This window comes from Peromyscus californicus, unplaced genomic scaffold (genome assembly GCF_007827085.1).
Source record: "Peromyscus californicus insignis strain IS unplaced genomic scaffold, ASM782708v3 Scaffold_19__1_contigs__length_69161282, whole genome shotgun sequence".
NCBI lineage: Eukaryota > Metazoa > Chordata > Mammalia > Rodentia > Cricetidae > Peromyscus > Peromyscus californicus.
The window spans coordinates 61783499-61800311 of record NW_026294491.1 but is presented as its reverse complement, the minus strand read 5'-3'; the positions used below and the strand labels follow the sequence as shown (position 1 = coordinate 61800311).

The 16813-nt window shown below is 48.1% G+C and overlaps 1 protein-coding gene across 3 annotated transcripts in view; it reads left to right on the top strand.

The window, feature by feature from the left end:
• Bicral (BICRA like chromatin remodeling complex associated protein) overlaps window positions 1–11134 on the top strand; it is a 61153-nt gene extending 50019 nt beyond the window's left edge. For all 3 annotated transcript variants that reach the window (XM_052745512.1, XM_052745511.1, XM_052745513.1), the window contains exons 8-12: window positions 1562–1620; window positions 2602–2747; window positions 3795–3889; window positions 4697–4799; window positions 7496–11134. In XM_052745512.1, the coding sequence (XP_052601472.1) occupies window positions 1562–1620; window positions 2602–2747; window positions 3795–3889; window positions 4697–4799; window positions 7496–8277 (1185 nt within the window). In that variant the 3' untranslated portion in view covers window positions 8278–11134. The remainder of the gene's footprint in view (window positions 1–1561; window positions 1621–2601; window positions 2748–3794; window positions 3890–4696; window positions 4800–7495) is intronic.
• Window positions 11135–16813: the final 5679 nt, after the last annotated feature.

The window sequence follows — 16813 nt, the reverse complement described above, 5'->3', positions numbered from 1 at the left end:
TGAGTTGTCCTGGCTACCACTGTCAACTTGACACAGTGGAGTCGTCTGAGAGGAAAGCCTCGCCTGAGGAATTGCCCAGCTCAGATGGGCCTGTGGGCATGTCTGTAAGGGACTGTCTGGGTTGTCCTTTTTGATGGGGGCCCAGCCCACCATGAGGGATGCTGTTTTCTGGGCAGGTGACACTGAGCTAAGTCTAAGCTAGAGAACAGCCAGCAAGCAGTGTTCCTTCATGGTTCCTGCCAGTTCCTGCCCTGACGTCCTTCAGTGATGGACGGTGGCCTGAGAGTGCAAGTCACATAAGTCCTGTTCTTCTCTAATTTGCTTTTGCTCAGAGATCTTACCAGAGCAACAGAAAGGAAGCTAGAAGAGGGCTAGCTCAGGTGTAAAGTAGTTACCTAGTCTGTGCAAGGCCTTGGGATTGATCCCCAACAGTGACACACACACGCACACACATATACACACACGCACACACATGTACACACATGCACACACATACACACATGCATATACACACACACATGCACACACACACATACACACACCTGCACACACACACACGCATACTTACGCACACCGGTAGCTAACATATGCTAGACACATAAAAGCTGCACCCATAGGGTTGGGGATTGTAGTTCTTTGGTCATTTATGGGACGAAGAACTTGACAAGCAGCTTGAGGAAGGAGGGGTTTGGCTCACACTTGAGAGTGCAGGCCCTGGGGACGTCTTGGTAGCAGGAGTGTGAAGCAGGGGTCGGGTTGTGTCTGCAGGCAGGAACAGGAATGAATACTGGTGCTCAGCTCACATCCTCCTTACTCAGCCCAGGACCCTAGGGCATGGGGTAGTGCCACTCAAAATCAGGGTCTCTCTTCACACCCTCCCTCCCAGATGTGCCCAGAGGTTTCTTTCTGAGGGGATTTTTGGATCCTCTCCAATTGATAGTCCAAAGTGACCATCACAGGGGTGTAACTCAGTAGTTAGCATTTGCCCAACATGCGCACAGCCCAGGGTTCAATCCCCAACACTGCACAAAGGAAAAAATCACAGCAATCATCATGTCAGAAGTGGTTCTGGTACCACAGGTTTGTGACCAACCTGATCTACACAGTGCCTTCCAGGACAGGGGTACATAGCAAGACTCAAAAAGTAAACAGTGTGTCTGTTCATGGTGATGGGAGGCTTGTTTGTATATAAGGACAAGACATAAATGCATGAAATAGGCCGTTTCTGTGGTCCTTTGACCCACCTTTGTGCCGTATAAATCTCAAGGCATTTCACACTACTAGTCTTGAAAAGGAAGGGAAGCTCTTTGTGTCTAGCTTTCTAAGACCTTGGTTCTTCCCCAAAATTTGCTGATTAATAGCTTCCTGGAAATTACTGTCCAGCTTTCTGTAGACTTAACCCTGGTACTCTTGACTACAAGGAAGTCGGCCTTGATTGCTTGTTTGAGTTTTCAGCATGACACATTTGAAGTCTTTGTTGATAGGTAACGGGAATCACTTGGAGCATAGCAGTCTTTATCTATAACTGTATTTTGTGATTTTCCCCGTGTTCTGTTATTAGGTGGACGGTCATTCGGGACAGAAAAGGCCTGCCACCAAACAGCTGACTAAAGGAGCTTTGTAAGTTATGCTTCGGAAGGGAAAATTAATTCTCAGTTTTTCTCAAGGTATCTTAGGGTCCCTTGTTTTCATTAAACACACCACACACCTCACTATAATGGTGAGTTTGTTAGCCTTTTTTAAAATGGGCTTTGAATGACTCACACCTTTAATCTCAGCACGTGGGAAGCAAAGACAAGTGGATCTCTGGGTTTCTGTGAGTTCAAGGCCAGCCTGATCTACACACTGAGCTCCAGACCAGCCAGGTCTACACAGTGAGACCCTGTCTAAAAAACCACTTTTTTTTTTAAAGAAATTTGAGAGCTGGGGAGATGGCTTAGTTGTCAAAGGTTTGCTCCGCAAGCGTGAGGATGAATGAGGGTTCGATCCCTGACCCATGTAAAACAAGCCAGGCACAGCAGCCAGCCCTCTAATCCCAGACTGGGGGGCAAGCACAGGTGGACCCCTGGGAATCTCTGGCTGGCCAGTCTAGCCTGCTCAGCCAGTTGTTGGCACCCGAGAGAACCAGTCTCCAAAACACAAGGTTGGGGCCCGTTGGATGACTCGGCAGCGGAAAGGGGCTTGCCGCCCAGCCCAATGGGCTGAGTTGATGTCTAGTGCCCACACGTGCAAGAGGAGAGCTGACCTCTACAAGTGTGTCTTGATTCACGGGCACACTCACACAAGGGGGTGGACATGTGTCGATGACTTTGAAAATCTTTTCCTGCAGTTTGCTTTCATCAGGACCTGTAAATAGATGAGATAAAGTGCACTGTTTGCTTTTTAGCTCTTGAAGAGAATGCCTGTCTCTGTGAACAGCCGTACACCAATGCCTGTGGGAACATTGTGTTCTTGAGGTCCGGGTCATGGGAATAATATGCAGACTAAAGTGTGGAGAATGCAGTGTCACTGTGCTGTAGGAACGGCATTGCTAATAAGTGGTTTGACTGATTGATTTCCTGATGTGGCCTTTACCGACCACTCTCTGCTTCTCCTTTAAAGCATCCTGCAGCAGTTACAGAGGGACCAAGCCCATGCTGTGACACCTGACAAAAGCCAGTTCCAATCACTGAGTGACACAGTGCAGAGACTGCTCTCCTACCACGTGTGCCAGGGCTCCATGCCCACGGAGGAAGACCTGAGGAAAGGTGAGCAGCCACGGCCCTAGGGCACAGCCATGGCCACGGCTGCCCTCCCACACACCCCATCAGTAGACCAGTGGCATGTAACTGGTTTCCTCTTTCCTCAATACCCCAGCCCGTGGGTAGGGCTGTGACTTGTTCTTAATAGTCCATGAAGGGATCTCCAGCTGTTGACAGGGGCAGCCGACTGTAGTGGGGTGACCTTCTTCCAGGTACTTGCAGGGCACGTGAACTTGACCCTGACTGTTGTACCAGGTCCAGGAACTAGTTCGCTCCCTGGGGTCCCAAAGCAAGTCCAAGGCATTGTGTGGATTTCAGGAAACTGACAAGATTAGGGACAGGGCCCCTTCTCCAGCCTAAGAACCCCACCTGTTCTAGCATCTGTAGCTGTCGTCTGTCTAAGTCCAGTAGCGGGGATTTGGTGCCACCCCACTTTCCCTCCCCGCCACCAAGCCCTCCATGATATCATCCTCCACTCCCACTGGTCTTGATCCTTCCAGGGTCTCCTGACCCACTGGAGCTTCCGGGGAGGTCTCAAGAGTGGCTTCCAGAGTCAGCAGTAAAGTGCTGTGAGGATTCTGAGGAAGAGTGAGTTGGAAAATGTGACATTTCTCCAGACTAAAAGTCAAAATCCAGAGCTTGAGATCGTGACCTGCAAGGGGTCGTGGACTGGTGTGTGTCTTCCCAGACAGTCGGACTTGACTTGTTCAGCTCTTTCTGTCTGCCCTGCTTCTGGGAAGGAACAGAACTGAGGGAAGCAGCTCATGAGCTCTGTCCAGTGCTCTTCCTTCCTGGCCTGCTCAGAGCAGCTCAGGCTGCTGGTTTCCCGGGCTGAGTTCGCCACCACACACAGTGCAGGGACGTCAGGTGTCTGTCTGCAGCGTGCTTAAGCAGGCGTCTGTCTGCAGCGTGCTTAAGCAGAGAAGGCTAATCTGAGGGGGATGTCTGCCGGGTATCCTTGCCACGGGTAGGTTGTGGGAATGAGTCGGTGCCGGTCTCAGGAAACAGACCCGCGCCTCTTATCGTTTTCTCCGTTTTTTGTTTTTTTCAAAGTGGACAATGAATTTGAAGAAGTCGCCACCCAGCTCCTCAAAAGGACCCAAGCGATGCTGAACAAATACAGATTCCTGCTCCTAGAAGATGCCATGGTAAAAGTGTGCTCCCAGCATGGCTGCCTGAGCAGTTCAGCTGGCCCTAAGGCACAGAGAGATGGTTCCAGGACTTCCACACCCAGACCATGGTTTATAAAGAGAGATGTCTGTGGTTGGAGGAAAACTTCACACTTGGCGATCACTGAGAGTGACAGCAGCAGATGTCGCTGGCAACCATTTCTGATTTAAAAAAAAAAACAACTTCTGAGCCATCTAATAAGACTGCCTCACCAGGCATGGTGGCACACACTTTTAATTCCAGCTCTCAGAAGCAGAGGCAGGTAGATCTCTGTGAATCCAAGGCTAGCCTGGTCTACAGAGTGAGTTTGAAGCTAGCCAGGCTTACATAGTGAAACCCTATCTCTAAAAACCAGCTCAGGTACTGGTGGTGGCGCACACCTTTAATCCCAGCACTAGGGAAGTAGAGGCAGGTAGATCTCTGTGAGTTCTAGCACAGCCAGGGCTACAAAGAGAAACCCTGTCTCGAAAAACTAAAATAAATAAATACAAACCAGTTCTATCATTTGAGAAAGGGCTACTTACAGTTGGGGGTGACTATAATCCCAGCAGATAGGAAGCTGAGGCAGGATGATCGCTACAAATTTGAAGCCACCCTAGGCTACATGGGACTGTCTGAAAACAGCAGCAAATGTAATAGCTTCCTGTGTGTAACCCGTGTGTGATGATGGAACTCTAGAGTATCTAGACGCCAAACTCTGACTTCTCGTTGCTGATTTAGTGCCCACACAGTGGTCACTGTCCCTTGATAAGAGCATCTGAAGTGACTGGCTCTCTCCTTTTCAGAGGATCAACCCCTCTGCTGAGATGGTGATGATCGACAGGATGTTCAACCAGGAGGAAAGAGCTTCCCTGTCTCGGGACAAGCGGCTGGCACTCGTGGATCCTGGTAAGAAATGTTAGGGTACAGGTCTGGGGGACAGCTGTGATAGTCCCTGAGCAGTGTGGCCTTTGGGAGGTCTGTGTGAACCAACCTGTGGTAAGTCCAGAAGAAGAGAGAGTGAATTCTGGGAAGGGAAAACAACTAACTCAGTTGAGAGCGGTATGTGAATATCCCAAGAATGTCTCTAGTCTACAAAATCCAAATGGAATTTTGCATTCAGTTAAATGACTGCTTTTCCCCGTTCAACTTCAAATCCTAATCATTCTAATCTTTGAGAATAAATGAAGCCAGAGGCTTCTCAGTGTCTAAGAAAACATCAGTGAAGCATGGCACCGAAGTTGTAGTGCCCTGTGCAGGTGCTTTTCTCTGTGCCACCCCCTGTGAGCATTTTAGAGCTTCCCAAACCTGCCCCCACTTGTTTTTGTTCTTGTTTTCTTAGACAAGGTCTCACTGTGCAGCCCTGGCTGTCCTGGAACTCATTATGTAGACCAGGCTGGCCTCAAACTCACAGGGCCTGTCTCTGCCTCCCAGGTGCGGAGATTAAAGGTGTGAGGCATTACACCCAGCTCCAAATCTGTCCTTTTTAAATCTTATTTTAAAAATTTTCTCTCAGCTCAGTTGCCCACATTGATCTCAAGTTCATGTCTCTAAAGTGATGCTCCTGCCTCAGTCCCCTGAGTAGCTGAGATTAGAAGCTGTAAATCATAAACACCATAGTAGTCCAGGGAACATAAATCTCACCTGTATTTATACCATCTAAAAAATGGTTTTAGAAGTCACATGCTAGAAAGGATTTTATATTCTGATGTTCTTTTTTATTTTATTCTAGCATTTTTTTTATCTTAAAAATGTGTGTGTGTGTGTGTGTGTGTGTGTGTGTGTGTGTATGACGGAGAGAGAGAGAAAGGGGGCACTCAGAGGCATGTGCAGGTTGGACAACAGCTTGTGGGTCCCAGGGCTTGAACTCAGGTCATCAGACTTGGTGGCAAGCTCCTGAAGTCACTGAGCTGTTTGCAATTTAACTTAAATGTAAGTTTATATGTGTTTGTCTGTGTGTGTATGTATGCACATGTATGGGTGCCCACAGTGGCCAGATGAGGGTTTTGGATGCCCTGGAATTGTAGTCACAGGCAGTTGTAACCCCCCACACGTGGGTGCTGTGAGCTCAGGTCCTCTGGTAGAGCAGCAAGCACTCTTAACCACTGAGCCGGCTCTCCGGCCCCTGGAGTTTTTATCTGATTTTAATCTTTAGAATAGTATTTGACTACATTACCTTGATAATTTAGTGGACTCATTTACCTGGGGTAGCTGCTTTGATTTTATTCTCCTCCAATGTCTTGTCTTTTTCTTTTTTTAATTGTTTAAACTTTTATGTGTATGGTTCTTTTACCTGTGTGTGTGTGTGCCGCATTCATACCTGGTGCTCACAGAGCCCAGAAGAGGGCGTCACATCCCCGGGACCTGGAGTTACATTTGGTGGTGAGCCACCATGTGGCTGCTGGGATCCAAACCAAAGTCCTGTGCAAGCTCAGCCAGTGCTCCTAACAGCTGAGCCTTATCTCTGGCCCCGCAGGATTTTTTCCCTTAAGTTGTTGTTGTTGCTTTGGTTGTTTATTTCTTGAGCTCTGCCGCTCAGACTATGCCAGAACTCATGATATAACTCAGGCTGGCTTTGAACTCATAGTAATCCACCTGCCGCAACCTCCCAAGTGCTGTATTACAGGCAGGTCCACCATGCCTAACTCTTCCTTATTGATATGTAAATATTAAGGTTCTGCTTTAGGCCTGCTTTGGCTCAGGAGGTTTACAAATTTAATGTGTGGACTGATAGGCTAATGGACGCGTCTGGAAAAAGTACTATGTATGTACCAGGAGCCTCACATCCTTCCAAAGAGGACATTAGAGGATCTGTTTCTATCCCTTTCTGAGAGACTGAAATCTGTGCCTTTGGTAAATGTGCTTCTGAAAACCACGCCACTTTGTCATCCATTGTCACACCTTTATGAGCAGGCAGTGTCTGTCATGTGGAGCCCTTGTTACACTTTAGCCAACTCTTTCCCCTGGAGCTCCTGTTTGGAGATGGAATCGCTCCTTCCTTAGACCCTGCTGCTGTAGCCTCAAGTCCTCACAAAGGCTTCCCTTGGCATCCCTGGGCTCCCGGAACCTGAGGAGGGTGCAACCCATACACTCAGACATGGCCCCTCCATGGCCGGTGTCCTTCCAAGCAGATTGCGTTTCGTGAGCCTTTGGGCCATTAGTTTCATGATCTGGGAGAAGCGGCCCAGCCCTCACACCTGGCTGTAACCTCATTACGCATTACCTACCCCCTTGGCACAAAGCCGCTGCTGTAAGGAAGGAAGCAGGTTGAAGCCATGACTTCTGTTCTCAGAACAGCAGTTAACCAAAGAAAAATGGAGGGACAGGCATGGAGCCCTCTTGGTAGAGGGCCTCCTTTGAGTGCACAAAACCCTGGGTCAGGCTTCCTGTGTGGAAGCTGGCCCCAGAACCTGGGCTACTTTGAGAGGATGCCCCTTGCTTAAACTGTCTCTGCATGTTTCTGTGGAAGTCGCTCTGTGGGGTGGTCGGGAGGAGGAGCAGAAGGCCTACTGGCCGAGGGACTGCTCTCTGCTCCTAGTTAGGAGGGCTTGTCGTGGGCCAGGCCTCACTTTGACCATTAAAGCTCTTTCCCATCTCATTCCCAGAGGGTTTTCAGGCCGATTTCTGCTGTTCCTTCAAACTTGACGAGGCTGCACCCGAGACACCACTGGACAGGAGTGACCAGCATCGCAGCAGAACCAGCTCGCTCCATCAGGGGCCCAGGGCCCAAAGCAGAGACCGAGCCAAGCCGGGCATGGCAGAAGCCGCGAATCATGACCAGTTTCATCTAGTGCCTAACCACGTCGTGGTCTCTGCAGAGGGAACCATTGCTAAAAAGTCGGAAGGCCACGGTAGAACACTGAAATATGACAAAGGGGGCTTAGGCCAGTACCGGGGTGCACCTGAGGACAAGGGCAGCCGGAGGGACCCCGCCAAGGCCAGCGGGTGCTCTCCAGGCCCCGAGGGCCACCGCAAGACTATGCCCAGGCCGGATCATGGCTCCGAGAGCAAGCTCCCGGGCATGCTGGCCGGCTCGCACCTGGAGATGCCGTGCCTCGACTCCTTCCAGGACAAAGCCCTGAGGAATTCCCCAAAGAATGAGGTTTTACACACAGACATCATGAAAGGGTCGGGTGAGCCCCAGCCGGATCTCCAGCTCACCAAGAGCCTGGAGAAAACCTTTAAGAACATTCTGGAACTCAAGAAGGCGGGCCGGCCGCAGAGCGACCCCGCGGCCAGCGGCGCCGTGGACCTTGACTTCCCCAGCTTTTCTCCAATGGCTTCGCAGGAAAACTGCCTGGAAAAGTTCATCCCGGACCACAGTGAAGGCGTTGTAGAAACGGACTCGATTTTAGAAGCCGCTGTAAATAGTATCCTTGAGTGTTAGTAGCAGCCGCCCTCCCCAGACCCCGCCCCGGACCAGTTACATTCTCTCCCAGCAAAGCAAATGGAAACGTCTCCTGTCTCCAGCCTGCTTGGTCCTCCATCACAGGTTATCCTTTCTAATCTCGACCCTGTTCTTTTGAAGAGCAATACACGTCGTCGTGGCTGCAGGGAGACCCTCAGTAAACCCATCTCTCTCTAGAAGGCAGCCCGATAGGCCCTACACATTTCAAGTGTTACGAAAGTGCTTATGGCCATTGTTGTTGTTCGTTTCCTTGTTTCGTGGTTTGTTGGTTTTTTAGCACTGTCACTCGATGAGACCACAGTACACTTGACCCTGGGTAAAATTTTGACAATCATAAGTCATTTCAAAAGAACAGACTTATTAAAGAAAAATCAAACAGGACTGATAGAAGCTACTTTTTTAAAGAATTTCTCACTGCAGCTCCAAACTAGTGGTTCTGTTTTTGTTTGGGGAAAAGGGTATTTGTGAAGGGAAGTCCGCATGACTCCTCCATGCTCTCTGAGCAGTGGGGGCCAGTTGCTCTGCCTGGAACCCCACAGCCCTGGCCAGCGAAGACAGCTGTAGCATAGACGCAGAGCGTTTGTAGCCCTCCCTCTTGAACATCTGAGTGTTTACTGATGCTGCTGAAGCAAAACCTTCCTTTGTCTTTAGCACATCCATGTTGACTTCCATCTGAGAAAGCTCTGTTCTTAGTCCCAGGTAATACAAGCTCTCCCAAGCTCAGTAGGGAACAATGGGAACCAGTCAAAGGCAGCGAGCGGGCTGGGGAGGCTGCTGGAGCCAGTGGCAGTGTATGTAACTCGAAAGAGTTTGCATTTATAATCGGGTGAAGTCAGCATACCTTGTGTCTTTGATTGTTGCTGAATTCTGTTTCGTTTACCTCTTTACGTCCTCGCCCTCAGCGAATAGCCAAGCCTCAGGAGTGCTGGCACCCAGAACTGTCTTCTGTTCCTTCAGTTGAAACTTTTGAAGGGGACTCTGGCCTTCTTTGTGCTTCCTGTTTCTGAGAACAGTAGTCAGCACTGGCATTGGTCATTCCCGACACAGTAAACCAAGGGCAACAGCCGACATGTCACCACGGAAAGAGAGGACCACCCACGTGGGTGACCCGTGTTCGAGGTAGCGAGCCTTCCCATTTCCCTCGTGGGCCTGTCCCAGGGCATGATGTTTCTGTTACGGCTTTCGTTCTCTGTGTCATAACCATTGCAGGGAAAGCCAGGTCACGGGCCATGTGTTTGCACACGCAGCTCCTGCCACACCGCCCACCTGTCTGACCCTCTGTTCATCCCCCAGCTCTGTAAATGCACCCATTGATTTCCACATTACTAGATCCCCAAAATGGAGCTGTCCCCATGGTCATCATGTTGAGTGTTTCTTTTCCAGACTGGCCTGAAGTGGAAAGGAAGGCTTTTGATGTTTTTCAAACAACATAGCCACATAGTCTAGGCATGTTGGCACACGCCTGTAATCCCAGCAGTCAGGTGGCTGAAGCAGGAGAGTCACGAGTTCAAGGCCAGCTTGGGCTACATAACACACCCCTGTCTTTAAAACAAAAGAAACTGAGCAACAGCAGACTGTGTGTTCCCCCTTTACCCCGCGGTCCGCTACAGAAAGAAGCCCCGTGAGACAGCCAGTCTTCAAGAGAGCCTTGGACCCTCGCCCAGCCCAGAGCCCAGCCAATCAAACTAGGAAACCCTGGGCTATCTTAGAGTTACCCTTTTTCCCTTATTTGTGCCAATGTCCAAGATGCTGACTTCCCTCCTGTATTATAACCCGTTAGAAAGATGAGTTGTTTGCCAGTCAGAATTCTGTTTGGGCCACCCTGGGTCAACAGCCTGCCCTATCCCTCTGATGTCACAGGCTCTTCTCATAGCCTCGGTTGCCTAATTCAAGATGGCCCCTGGACGCCTGCACATGGCTACTAATGAATTACATGAATTATTGCAAATCAGTGGAATTCTTGAGACAAGAAAAGTCTCGTGTGTATTTGTTACCTCCTTCTCCTCCTCCAACCCTTCCTACCCCAAACCTAGCTTTCCTATATGTCAAAGTACAGGGCTTCTGAGCCCTAACATTGGTCCCACAACGGAAAGCCTAACGTACCAAAATGAAACTTGTAAATTTTTGTGTCCTTGTATGTAAGTTTACTTTTTATGGAGGAAAGACTCTGGATAATGACAAATGAAGATTACAAAATGTATTTTACCCCTGTGATTAGGTTACACCACGCGGGTCATAACTCATGGACGAGCGCCCTCTGGTGAAGGGAAGCACCTGCCTCAGTGGCCAGCACTTGGTGTTTAGGTTCGTTAGTCAGTTGAGTCCTCGTGCTCAGTAACACAAATCACTTTTTCTTTTCTTTGTTTTTAATCTGTTTGTCGTTGTGGAAAAGTATGGATTTGTTATTACGCATTGATTTTCTGTGTCCCTAAGTACTGCCTAAAGATGAAGCGAATTTTGAACTGGCAATTACGAAAAGGAAATCCTTTAGCTCTGGAGAATTTAGTAGACTCTGTTAGATTAGGGAGGCCTCACAGGCTGGCCGGCGCAGAGGACGGTCACTCACTGTCAGTGTGGTGTGGGCTTTATTTGCTTAAATACCTTCATTTGTATAGTATGTCTCACTTGAAATTGCTTTGTATACATTTTGTAAAAATATTTATAAAATGTTTTGTAAAAAAAAAAAGTATAACAAATTGCAGTTTATTTTGTTATGTTGGATAAATACTGTTAAACCAGTCAGTACCTATATTGTTAATCCATGGTTAGGAAATGTTCAGTTGGAGATTACAAAATGAAACAACCATTGCAATACAGCCAAAGATTTGGGAAACTGCGTCACTGTGATTGTCTTGATTTTCCAACTATGATTGGCTCCTGTCCCTAGACAAAGAGGAAATGTTCAGTGGGATTCTGTAGAGACATTTAACAAGATCAGAAAGCCTCCGGTGAGAGGACAGGCTCTCGACCTCTGCTTCTCCGCAGTGACAGATTAAACGAAGTTGTGAGTGCAATTGGGTCTCCCTCCCCGCTGGTCACTTGGGTCCTTAGCTAAGGAAGGAAAGTGGGGATCATTTCTGATGGCACCAGTGAGCCTGTGCAGGAGGATGGTTTGGTTTTGTTATGCTTTTTCAGCAGTCATATCAAGGAGAAAGCTAAGGGGTGGTAAGATTAACTCCTGTAACACTCTAGAATGAACACCTTTCTCTTTGGTTCCTAAGTTAACCAGATGGTAGTGAGAACACATTCTGGGGTCCTCTCTGTAACATCAGCCCTAGGAGGCCTTTCTGAGTTCCCTCACAAGTGTGACGTCGACCTACAGATTTTTCTCCACTCTGGGGCCTTAGAATTTACACTCACACTCCTTGGGGGATTTGGAAGTAAAAGCTGGGCAGTGTGTGCTCAGGAACACAGCTCAGTTAACAGGGTGCTTACCTACCTCGAGCTAAGTCCTCTGTTTGATCCCCACCACATAAACTCTAGGCATGCATAGGGATGCCTGCCTGTAGCCCCTATACACTGAAGCTGGAGGCAAGAGAATGAGGAGTTCAAGGTCATCCTTAGCTGCACAGCTAAAGACCATCCTGTGCCCCATGAGGCCTGCCTCAAAAGTAAATAAATAAAGTCAGTGGTGCACAGTCTACAGCTAGGATATTGTTCTCATGGTCCTGGCAGAGGTTGCAATGTTGTGGAGCGGGTATGTCCTTTGGTGTGGTTTACAGCGTTACCTTGAGGTCATGTTTCTCTGCATGCCAAGTGCATGTGTGTACCCAGCATCGCATGGCCCCTGTCCAGGCCCTTTGCCTTAGACATCGCCCAGAAATGATGCTTTAAAGGGGCAGACTAGAGACTGGAGAGACAGCTCAGCAGTTAAAAGCACAGGCTGCTCTTCCACAGGGCCGCAGTTCGATTCTTAGCACCTGTGCTGGGTAGCTCACAGCCATCGGTGACTCCAGCTCTAGGGGATTTGATGCCCTCTAGCCTCCACAAGCTCTATTCAAACGTGCATGCACAAATAAAAATGAATCATTAGAGCCTGTTGACACAGGTCTTTTTTTTTTTTTTCTTCTCTTTATTTTATGTGCATTGGGGTTTTGCCTGTGTGTGTGAAGTGTGTCAGAAGCCCTGGTACTAGAGTTACAGACAGGTGTGAACTGCCATGTGGGTGCTGGGAAATGAACCTGGGTCCTCCGGAAGAACAGTTAGTTAACCACTGAGTCATCTCTCCAGTCCTGACCCAGGTCTTTTATCCCAGCACCAGGGAGGCAGAAGCAGCTGGATCTCTGTGAGTTTGAGACCAGCCAGGTCTACATGGCAAGTTCCAAGCCAATAACAACCACAAAACATTATTTAGAAAATAATAATACAGGACTAGAGAGAGAGGTCAACAAGTAAGAACACTGCTGTTCTTCCAGGGACCTGGCTTTGCTTCCCAGCACCTACATAGTGGCTCCCAGCTGCCTGTGACCCCCAGCTGCCCATGACTCCAGTTCTAGTTCATCCCAACCCCTCTTCTGGCCTCCAAGGACACCAGACAAACATGGTATACAGACATACATATAGGCAAAATACTCTCCACATAAAGTAAAAATAAATTTTTAAAGAAAATAATATTGGGGGGAAGCAGGGTTGGAGAGATGGCTCAGAGGTTAAAAGCACTGGATGCTCTTCCTAGGTTCAATTCCCAGCAACCACATGGTGACTCACAACCATCTATAATGGGTTCTGGTGCCCTCTTCTGGCCTGCAGGGATACATGCAGGCAGAACACTGTAGGAAATAAATCTTTAAAAAGAAAGAAAATAACACGGAGTTTGAGAAATAGTTCAGTGGTTAAGAGCACTGGCTGCTCTTCCACAGGACTCAGATTCAACTTCCAGCATCCATATTGCTCACATCCATCAGTAACCCCAGTCCCAGGGCCTACTAGGCACGCAGTAGTACACAGACATACATGCATACAAAACAACCATACACATAAATAAATAAAATAAAAATATTGTAGTAAATCTTTTAAACGGAAGGCTTTTCTTATTGCTTAGTTATGGCCAAGGTCTCCATATTCCCTTGGGGCACGCCCAGAGGCAAGTCAGGGCTTCTGTTAGGACAGTGAAGCCTTCAGTCTATGGTAGGAGGTCAGGTGCCAGAAAATGGCGTCCCAGCATTTCCCCATGCAGAGAGCAGCAGGTGGGCTACTGGGGGAAACATTGACAGGAAAGATGGAAACTTCTCTGCAGCTGGGGACCCTGGCACAGCATTGCTCAGGCAGAACGGCAGCTGTGTTGGCCTGTAGGGACGAGGTCCTCGACTCCAGCGGATGGCTGTGTCTCAGCTCTGTGTTCTCGTCAAGACAGAAGTAGGGCTTCTTTGGTGCCCAGCTGATGGGAGAGTTAACCAGCAACCACGTCTTGAGCAGTTCATTGCAGCAGACGCTGTAAGTGTTACAGCTCTGAGGAGAAAGGTATCCTGGAAGTTGGGAGCCAGGAAATACCACAGAGTCACACTGCACCACAAACCTCACACAGAGTTACAGGGAAGACACAGAGGGTGACTGCCTCTGACAGGAGAGAAGCAGCAGAATCTGGGCAGGAGGCAAGCTTTCTGTAGGGCTTCTTGGGGGCAGAGTTTTCCGGGGTAGAGATTTCCAGGGTAGGCACTGGTGCGTTTTCAAGTCCTGAGCTTGGGCTTTTTACTCTGTACGACGGAGCTTGGTTGCCTGTGTCTCAAGGGGCTGAGTCTGGCTGTTTTAGCCACTAGAGTGTTCTGTGGGAAGACCCTGGCAGTTGGAGCTCCTAAGGCACAGATGGGGCTTGGTCTTACATCCCCCTTTTTCGTTTGTTATTGATAAAAGGGGTTGGAAAAGGGGGGTGTTATTATCCTTAGACTACTTCCTGTTGAATGGGTCAAGTTTGATCTTCACTGTCAAATATAATCAGGAGTTGCAGGCATCTGGCTCCATAGCTAAAGTTCAGTAATCCTGTAATAGCAACTAAGAGTGGTTAGAGTCGGTAATCCAGCACTCAGGAGGCAGAGCAGGTGAATCTCTGTGAGTTCAAGGCCAGCCTTTTCTACAAAGTGAGTTCCAGGACAACCAGGGCTACACAGAGAAGAGAGAGAGAGAGAGAGAGAGAGAGAGAGAGAGAGAGAGAGAGAGAGAGAGAGAGAGAGAAGGTGGTTAAGAAGAGTAGTATCCAGTTCCATATTGGACTGTCAATGATCCACTGGCCAGAGGCATAGAGCTGTTTTCTTACATTTTTGGAGATCCATCTGGAGTTGTCCAATCTTATTTTTCTTTGTTTCTCTGTGTAACAGTCCTGGCTGTCCTGGGACTCACTCAGTAGACCAGTGTTGCAGGCCACAGGAATATATCATAAGAACTCAGCTGGTTATGGCAAAGTCACTACCTGGAGGAATCAGGGAATTCCTCCAGAGGAAGCCAACTTTCAAGGAGTTTTTGGTGTTACTTGGCTTGGTATATATCAGCTGTCTTCTGTTATGAAAATCATGTGTGCCTTCATAGTTTTCCCAATTGACTTTTCCCCAAGAAGGGCTAACAATGTGGACTGATCACTCTCTGGACATACACATTCCAGGTATTTGGAGAACTGCCTCAGGAAAGGCTTTCTCTGGAATCAGATATCTCCCTTAGCCACTTTCAAGGACTAGCAGTAATAACAGTCCACATGCAAGTCTCCTGATTTAAGACAAATTCCACAAGGAGACACCACCTAGGTCAGGTGGATGTTTAGTAATAGCTTTACACAATTTAGCTCGGACCCTCCTTTCTTACATCCTTACTAACTTTATAGACCTCTAACTCCTTACCTAACCACTTCTAGGAATATTTGGATAACCTTCTGCACTGATAGCTATGCTCAGCCAGAACCCCAGTTCAAGCCTCCCTGTAATTATCATCATTGGCAGCATCCAGCCAGGTCCATCTCCAGATGGAGGAAAGTACTTTATCAGAGATACCTCTGTACTCTCTAAGAACAGACTTAAGCATCCGGGCGACCTGTTTGAGAAGGCCTGGCAGATGTGCCAATTAAGCTTTACTTCCTCCTTTTCCAAACCTTACCTCTAGTTCCAGATCTCCCTTTAACTATTACCAGAGGCATCTAGCTGTACACAGGTTGCCTAGTGACCAACCGAACACACTTTCCCCAACCCTGCAGAAAAATGGCAGATAGCTCAGACAGATATGAGTCACAGGAAAAAAGAAGACAATTTTATTTTCTCCCATTGACCTAGCAACTTATAGATTCTTAACATTTTCTACCAATCATGTTTAAGATTATAGTTGAGCACATAAGAGCCCTCTTCTTAGATATTACCTGAATTTAGCCTTTAGTTAATTCATTTCCCCATTGGTCACTTCCCTTTGGGGTTGCAAATGATAATTAACGGCTATTGCCTCCCTATGTGATTCTTATCACCCCTCCGTTTGACCCTGGAAGCCTGGCTTTGCACTGCTAAGGGATTACTGCTTGTAAGTGTGTATATACCAGGAATTCCAGGGCACGGGAGACAGAGGAGAGAAAAGAGAATGGAAGAACTAGACAGGTAAGAACTTGAGAGGAACAAACTGAGATGGAGAAGAACTAGGTTGAAGGGCTAGAGGAGAGTACTAGAGGAACAAGATGGAAAATGAGGAAGAGCCAGATGGGGAAGAAGAACAAGATGAGGAAGAACGAGATGAGGAGAGAAGGAGATGGGAGAGGAGCTGATATGGGAAAGAACTAGATGGATGAGAACCTAGAAGGGGCAGAACTAGATGAAGGAATTAAGATAGAACCTAGAGGGGACCGCAGACAAGTGTAGAGAGAAATCAGGCTAGAAATGAGCTAAATATGAGAGCAGAATATAAGCTTGTAACTGACACAGAGTAATAAAGTATATGGACTAAGGAGTTTTGCGTAAATAGATTCATTTTTTTCTCATCAAAGATTATCAGTTGGTTGTAGATTCTTCCCAGACCCTGGGAGAGGACTATCAATAGACCAGACTGGCCTCAAACTCAGAGATCTGCCAGCCTCTGCCTCCCAAGTGCTGGAATTAAAGGCATGTTCCACCACTGCCCGGCTCTTATCTTTTGCTTTATCTGACTGGTTGACTTAAAAGCAACATTGATCCCTGAGGAAGACACAAAAGACCACCTCACTCTGCTATTAGTAAATCTAATCCTCCAATTTTGTAGCACTATAGCAGCCAGTGAGTCCGTTTGGCCCTGGGGGGTGTGGTGGTGTGAACAGGAACAGCCCCATAGACTCAGGTGTTTGAATGCTTGGCCAATAGGAAGTGGCACTATTAGAAGATATGGCCTTGTTGGAGGAAATGTGTCACCGTGGAGGTAGGCTTTCATATGCTCAAGCTAGGCCTAGTGTGGCAGTCTCCTTTGGCTGCTGCAGATCAAGATGCAGAATTCTCAGCTCCTTCTCCAGTTCCATGTCTGCCTGCATGGTGCCATGTCCCACCATGACTATAATGGACTGAACCTCTGAACTGTAAGCCAGCTC